This window comes from Labrus bergylta, chromosome 23, assembly GCF_963930695.1.
Source record: "Labrus bergylta chromosome 23, fLabBer1.1, whole genome shotgun sequence".
Lineage (NCBI taxonomy): Eukaryota > Metazoa > Chordata > Actinopteri > Labriformes > Labridae > Labrus > Labrus bergylta.
Window position 1 is genome coordinate 1335124 of NC_089217.1, and position 8315 is coordinate 1343438.

The following is an 8315-nucleotide window of genomic DNA, read 5'->3' on the forward strand; positions in this document are numbered from 1 at the left end:
ATAATTACTCTTCAGATCTGTTGTTTTACTCCCGTGATGACAGAAACGTGAGCTGACCTGCCGACGAGGAACACGATCCAGATACTTTCACACTGAGTGAGTTTGTTTCTCTGAAGGTTTTTTTTATAGTGACCGTCTGAGCGAGGTTATATAAAGACTCATTCAGCCTTTAAAACTCCTCCACTTCTGTTTATAACTGCAGGTTAGAAATAATCTGACAGCCTGATGACATCACTTTGACATCATATACATGTGGCATTGTTTACTTACATCACTGTTGTTTCCCTCTTTGTTTTTGTTCCTCATTTTTCAGCCTAGAGCAAAACTTTTGCGCATGTCCACCATTCTTATGAGTGATGTCTACGGGGAAAACTCAGGGGGGGGTCATTGCATTTAAAGAGACACACACACCAAAACGGAGCGTTCTGAGAGAGCTGGTTTATACAGGGTCACAAACCTCCTCTGGTGCTTGATTCATGTTATATTTTGACCAAAGCACAGCACAGATGTTTCATTTAGACCACAGGGGGACTGTTTGAAAAGGTGGAGGAGGGGGTAATGTGTCCTCTTTAAAGTGATGTAGAATTAGAGGGCGTGGCCTGTTTGAGTGACAAGTGGGAGCTATAGGTGTCACCTCAGCTATTTCAGTCACAGAACTTGATGTCTGGATTTTCACTTTCTCCTGTCTGGACAGATTCAGATGAAAGTTGGAGAAAATCTGTAAAAATTTTCACAATTTCATTGTTAAAAAAAAAAACGGAAACAGAAAGATTTCACTCTTAAAGCCTTTAATCAGTAAAGACATTTCAGTAAACTTTTGTCATCTTATTTGGGGGATTCCCTTTTTTCAAGCTGGCCCAGTGATCCGATTGGCTTCCCATTGGTGACGTCATGTTTTCTCACCTCTCCACTTTATGAGCAGCTTTTTTACAAACGGGCCCCCGGTTGTCCCTCCCCGGTTTAGAGCCTCTAAAAATACTCCGAGGTGTCACCGTGCCTGCGGAGCCCCGGGTCCTGACCCCGCCCCCTTGCTCTCACTCCACCCAATCAGAGGTGTCCTCCATATCTGAGGGCTCAGAGGATGCCCGGGCCGTCGGTGTATATGGTCATGGTGGGGGCATTCCTGGGAGTCCAGCACAGTGACGCAGAGCTCTTTAAACTCTGATCCACTTCTCCTCCACCCGCAGTCCCGACTCTCTCCAGGCCTCCACCCCGCCGCCCGCGCCTGTCCGCCCGGACACAGGAGCCAGTCAGTCCGGAGGAACAAAAACTTATTTTCTTCACTTTTTTCTTTCTTCTTCTGTGACTTAACTCCAGATTTGACCCCTCGGGAGCTCATGACCCCTCTCGGAGCGGACTGACCAACCCTGAATCAGCTGTGGGACTGGAGCGCAGACTGAAGTGTGACTCTCCGCCGGCCTGGCACTGCCCCTCAGTTCCGCTTTTTCTCTTTTTTTTCAGCCTTTTCCTCTCTCCCACTCGCGTTGAGCTACAAAAAGGGAGGGGGGGCACCATGATGAGCAGCAGCGGGTACTTGGAGCCGCAGCAGCTGCCGCCGCAGTTCTTCCAGAGCAGCGCAGATCTCGGGGACGAGGAGGAGGAGATGCCGGCCACGGAGAAGGACCTGGCCGAGGACGCTCCGTGGAAGAAGATCCAGCAGAACACGTTCACTCGGTGGTGCAACGAGCACCTCAAGTGTATGAACAAGAGGATCAACGACCTGCAGAAGGACCTGAGCGACGGACTGAAGCTGATCGGGCTGCTGGAGGTGCTGAGCCAGAAGAAGATGTACCGAAAGTATCACTGCAGACCGAACTTCAGACAGATGAAGCTGGAGAACGTTTCTGTGGCGCTGGAGTTCCTGGAGAGAGAGCACATCAAACTGGTCTCCATCGGTGAGTGACGCACACACACACACACACACACACACACACACACACACACACACACACACACACACACACACACACACACACACACACACACACACTGAGCAACACGCGCTGTTTGGAGAGATTTTAAGCACACTTTTACGCAAAAGCACGAACTTTACAAACAAGCGACCTGTTGAGTTAAAGAGAAGAACTGATCGTTGAGGCTGCAGAGATGAAGATGAAGATGAATGTTTTTATTGTCGTGAGTTAACAAGACACCAGAGACGAGTCTGAAATGAAAGAGTTCATAAAAGTTCATAAAAGTCACATTTAACAAGTCATCACACCTCCATGAATACACCTTCAGTCTTCAACAACAACAACAAATCGGAAGTGTGACCTTAAGTTACACAAGACCACATTCCCCCCTCCCCCCTTCCTATCCATCTAATACATTTCAAAGAGCAGATCTCTGACCAGTGTGCGAGGAGCTGAAAACAGTTAATATGATATTATTATCATGTGATCACGAGAGAAACATTCGTGAGGTCACCAGAGGTCGTCTTCAGGAGATCAGACCTCCGGCTGGTGGAAACGTTGTTATTGTCATGACAGTTAAGAAACAGATCTTAGATCAAATCATGAAGAGACAGTTTATTGTGAAGCAAACAGACGAGCAGAGTTTTATATCAGCTCTTAAACGGCCTAACGAATTAAATGTTGTGTGAATGTGAGAGGCGACTTTAAGGGAACAGATTAGACAGATCGACACTTAGACAGAAACTGAATTTTGTTTTGTTTTCAAGGATCAAGAACTGTAGTCGAACTCCTGCACACGGTCCAAAATGCACCAAAACATTGCTCATGTACTGGTGCAGTGTAGACGGTGTGCAGGAGAGAGTTTGTAGTTTTTTGGGGGGATTTATTCCTCTCCTACACTCCTCTCTTATGAAACACAGTAGATGTATATATTTTTTAAAGCTTTGGTACTCTTGGCTGGAGGAAACACACCAGCTCTGCCCAGAAACGTCCCGAGTCAACCAGAACAGTAAACTCCAGTCAGAGGACAGAGTCTCTGCTGACACCAGATGTACGGAGGCCCAGAAGGGACGATGGAGCAGCTTCACTTTAGGAGAAGTTTATTTTATTTAAGTGTCGTTGTTTTGTTCAGAGAATTCGATGATAAATGTGTACACCTGTTGTTCACTCACTCAGGTGTATCTGATTCAGACCTCTGCTCCGGATTATGTGGGCGTGGTCATGTTTGTTTGACTGACAGCTCCACTAACTCGTTAACTAAACTAACCTCTTGACCGGTTATCAAACTTGTTGGTGCTAAGAAATGATGACATCCTGAATTCTCCCCTCCACCTGTTTACAACTCGTCCTGGAATAGAGAGAACAAACCATGTGACGTATTTTTGTAGGCCGACCCTGAAGTAGCATCTCCATGGCGTCTAACTAGAATTCTCCTCTGGGATGTTTTCATTGGATTTTGGATCATTGCAGAAAATAATCTCTGTGTCAAACACACGTTTCTGAAGCGTAGGCGTTTTGTTCAGCAGGATAATCTTCACAGATGAACGCCATTTTTATGATGTTTGAAGCGTTAATGCGGAGTGGAGGTATTACCTAACGTAGTTTATGTGCTCTAACAAAACACCAACATCTCTTCAGCTTGTGTTAACCACAGACCTTCAGGAGTCTAACCACAAACACATTCAAAATCCACGTTGACTTTTAGACGTTAGACCCCATGGAGCTAACATGCTAACTTACTTCAGGGTTTTAGGACTCATTCCTGTAGCGCTCTATAATCAGCCAGGAGGATTAAAAACACCTGAGTGGTTGCACTCAGGTGTTTTGCACTTTACAGAAAAGTTCTTCTCATTTGCTGTGAACGCCTTTTTTCCCGGACTTCTTCCTGCCGTCCCTCTTTACTACATTTTCTGTGTGAGGTCGAGGTGTCCTGCATGTGAGAACGCAGCAGGATATAATCAGGAGAATTCACCTGGAGCCAGTGGGAGGGGCCAGTGGGAGGGGGTGGTGACCTTTATTCCCTGTGATGGCTGCACGACCATAGACTGTCTGCACGCCACCTCTACCATCTCCGTGCTCTAATCAACCTGCTGCATGTTTCCTGTTCTCCAGGATGTTCTTCTCCTCTCTTTAGTTCACATTGAGATTCTCTTCAACTACACGGAGCGTTGATACAAACACACATATTTGATATAGTATATATTGCCTCGCTCTTTTTATTCCAGGAGGATTTCAGGGGCGTGTGAAAATGGCTCTTGAGTGATGTAGAAGTGAATCACTTCCAGGCTTGTGCACACATAAGAGCTGCTTCTGGTTGTTATCTTGGAGGAGATTCAGGAACCAGGAAGTGTGTGTGACTCTCTGTGAGCAGATAAAGACGACGTCTGAGCTGTGATCTGGTTTCACCTCCTCAGTGTGGCTCCTCTGACTCCACACGCTGAACCTCTGTGTGTGAGCAGAGAAACACCTTTAACAGAGACACAAACATGTGTGAATGTGTGTGTTAAGTGTGTGTGAGGTTATAAAGACAGAAGGAGTGTGTGTGTGTGTGTGTGTGTGTGTGTGTGTGTGTGTGTGTGTAAAGGATCATAACGAACCACAGGGAGCTCAAATATCAGACGGAGAGATGAGACTGAAATCACATTAACTCGTTGGACTAAATCTCAAACTTTTCCTCATGTTTAACACTGAGCTGTGTGTGTGTGTGTGTGTGTGTGTGTGTGTGTGTGTGTGTGTGTGGGGGGGGGGAGGTGAGGTGATTGATGGCAGAGCAGCTGATCTGCTTTTAGTCGTCTAACAGCTGCTGAAAATAGACGAAGAGAGAAACCAGGAAGAGGAGATCCACTTCAAACCTCAGACTGAGACTCGGCCCCCCCGAGTCTCAGTCTGTTTCCTGAGATCACAGATCACACCTGAGATCACAGATCAGACCTGAGATCACAGATCACACCTGAGATCACAGATCAGACCTGAGGTCACAGATCACACCTGAGATCACAGATCAGACCTGAGATCACAGATCACACCTGAGATCACAGATCACACTTGAGATCACAGATCAGACCTGAGGTCACAGATCACACCTGAGATCACAGATCACACCTGAGATCACAGATCAGACCTGAGAAAGAATAGAATAGATGTTTATTTCCATTTGCAGGTACAGGACAGGTACATTGGAATTCTTGTCCCTGAGTCAGCTTCTACAAAAAAAGTTAAAATTATAAATAAAATAGAAAAACATTATAAGAAAAAAAGAGTAGAAATGTACAAAAAAGTAAAAATAAATAAGTTGTAGTAACAGCTAAGTGATTTAAAATAAACTGTAGAGAAGTTATAAACTGATTAAAGCAAATATATAATACAAAATTTTCTTATTGAACTTATTATCTCTTATTGCACCTGAGGTTATTGCACACATATTTTTCACATTATATAATTGCACTGTTTTTTGTTTTTAAGGTTAATATTGCACACTTGTATTGCACTGTGAGGTGGTCAACTGTCCATTTAGTCTGTGAGGTGTGGGGTGAAGTACTTCCTTCCCATCTTAATGTCCTGTGCTGTCTCACGGCAGCAGGGAAAAAGCTGTTGTGGTAGCGGGCCTTGTGGGCGGAGATGTTCTCTGGCCTGTGATGTCGCAGGTTATAGCCCGAGTTCTTCCACCTGAACAGAGCATGAGCTGGGTGCTGTTTGTCCTTGAGGATGCTCTGTGCTTTTCCTCTGCAGCGCTGTGTGTACAGTGTGTCCATGGAGGGGAGGTTGGAGATCAGATCTGAGATCAGACCTGAGACTGGAAGACATGACAGTCAACTCAGGTGTCCGCCATTGTTGTTGTAGTTCAACTTTTACTGTTTTTAGCTCTCAGTCTGTTGGAACATTTAGATAAACTGAAGTCAGATTTGTTGTTCATGAGAGAGAGAGAGAGAGAGAGAGAGAGAGAGAGAGAGACAGAGAGAGAGAGAGAGAGAGAGAGAGAGAGAGAGAGAGAGAGAGAGAGAGAGAGAGAGAGGCAAACAACAAAAAACAACAAATAGAAACAAAAAGACATAAAAGTGTGAGCAGGAAACAGAACCAATGAATGAATGTCCCCCCCTCTCTTTCTCTGTAATGGTTTCCATGTGTTGAAGCAGTCAGCTCACAAGAATGTCCAGCTGAAGCCAGCCCCCCGACACACACACACACACACACACACACACACACACACACACACACACTCCTCTACTTGTACTCTACCCTCTATGTGTTGTTCTGTTTATATGTTTTATTTACTCTTCTAATAATAAACGTTGAGTAAGGTGACAGACTGAACCTGAAAAAACTACAAACCAGTTAAAAAAAGACTACAACCCAGCTAAAAAAACTACAAACCAGCTAAAACAAACTACAAACCAGCTAAAAAAACTACAAACCAGTTAAAAAAAAACTACAATCCAGTTAAAAAAAGACTACAACCCAGCTAAAACAAACTACAAACCAGCTAAAACAAACTACAAACCAGCTAAAAAAACTACAAACCAGTTAAAAAAAAACTACATACCAGTTAAAAAAAAAACTGCAATCCAGCTAAAAAAACTACAAACAAGCTAAAACAAACTACAAACCAGCTAAAAAACACTACAAACCAGCTAAAAAAAACTACAACCCAGCTAAAAAAAACAAGAAACCAGTTAAAAAACTACAACCCAGCTAAAACAAACTACAAACCAGCTAAAAAACACTACAAACCAGCTAAAAAAAACTACAACCCAGCTAAAAAAAAACAAGAAACCAGTTAAAAAACTACAACCCAGCTAAAACAAACTACAAACCAGCTAAAAAGAAACTACAACCCAGCTAAAACAAAATACAAACCAGCTAAAAAAACTACAAACCAGCTAAAAAAAACTACAAACCAGCTAAAAAAACTACAAACCAGCTAAAAAAAACTACAAACCAGTTAAAAAACTACAACCCAGCTAAAACAAACTACAAACCAGCTAAAAAAACTACAAACCAGTTAAAAAAAAACTACAATCCAGCTAAAAAAACTACAAACAAGCTAAAACAAACTACAAACCAACTAAAAAGACTACAAACCAGCTAAAAAACTACAAATCAGCTAAAAAAAAACTACAACCCAGCTAAAAAAAAACTACAACCCAGCTAAAAAAACAAGAAACCAGTTAAAAAAACTACAACCCAGCTAAAAAAAAACTACAACCCAGCTAAAAAAACAAGAAACCAGTTAAAAAAAACTACAACCCAGCTAAAAAAAAACTACAACCCAGCTAAAAAAACAAGAAACCAGTTAAAAAACTACAACCCAGCTAAAACAAACTACAAACCAGCTAAAAAAAAACTACAACCCAGCTAAAACAAAATACAAACCAGCTAAAAAAACTACAAACCAGCTAAAAAAAAACTACAAACCAGCTAAAACAAAATACAAACCAGCTAAAAACACTACAAACCAGCTAAAAAAAAACTACAAACCAGCTAAAACAAAATACAAACCAGCTAAAAAAACTACAACCCAGCTAAAACAAAATACAAACCAGCTAAAAAAACTACAAACCAGCTAAAAAAAACTACAAACCAGCTAAAACAAAATACAAACCAGCTAAAAACACTACAAACCAGCTAAAAAAACTACAAACTACAAACAAAAATGTCCTCAACATGTGACGTCAGAGGATGTTCTGTGTTTGGAGAAACTTTACAGAGTTTGGTTTGACGACATGTTCAGATCTATTTATTCCAGTTGGAGTATATGGCTCAAGACATGCAGCAGACCCGGACCAAAGCTGCAATGCATCATGGGACATGTAGGCACTGTCAGTACAGCTTCTATGCTCCTAGCTTTCTCAGTCAGTTTAGCATCATTTGCACTTGCTAACCTTCCATCCATTATCTTTAGATAATATTGCTCTCAGGGGGGCCGTGGGGAGGAGCAGATCCCAGCTGTCATTGGTCGAGAGGCGGGGTTACACCGTGGAGCTGGTCGCCAGTCGATCACGGGGCTGACACACGGAGACAAACAACCAGTCATATGACACCTACGGGCAATCTAAACAACAGTTCTCACATTAATTATCGATCCCCAGCTAGCATGTTGTAGCACGTTTTAATCATGCGACAGTGACCACTTCCTGTCTGATGAGTGCACTCTGAAGTCCACTACAGAGTGATTTTAAACACAACCTGTATCAGAGGTCAAAGGTCAGAGACTGTGTGTAGCAGCAGCCCACAGGTCCGAGGTCAGAGGTCAGGTTTACGGCGGATGTGGTGAGCTTAAACATGGCGACAGACGTCTGGAGATAAAAACAGGAGAAGCTCAAAGTGTTCTTCAGTTCTGAACTCTCCTGTTTCAGGACAGTCTTTGGGAAACTTGTTTTTCAGTTTGCAGAATTTGTTGAAGGA

At 43.0% G+C, this 8315-nt stretch overlaps 1 protein-coding gene across 1 annotated transcript; it reads left to right on the forward strand.

Moving 5' to 3' along the window:
- The first annotated feature begins 823 nt into the window (after positions 1-823).
- zgc:165653 (uncharacterized protein LOC100006671 homolog) lies at positions 824-2639 on the forward strand. Its single transcript, XM_065951300.1, has one exon. The coding sequence runs from the start codon at positions 1514-1516 to the stop codon at positions 1901-1903; it is 390 nt and encodes a 129-aa protein (XP_065807372.1). The 5' UTR covers positions 824-1513; the 3' UTR covers positions 1904-2639.
- Positions 2640-8315: the final 5676 nt, after the last annotated feature.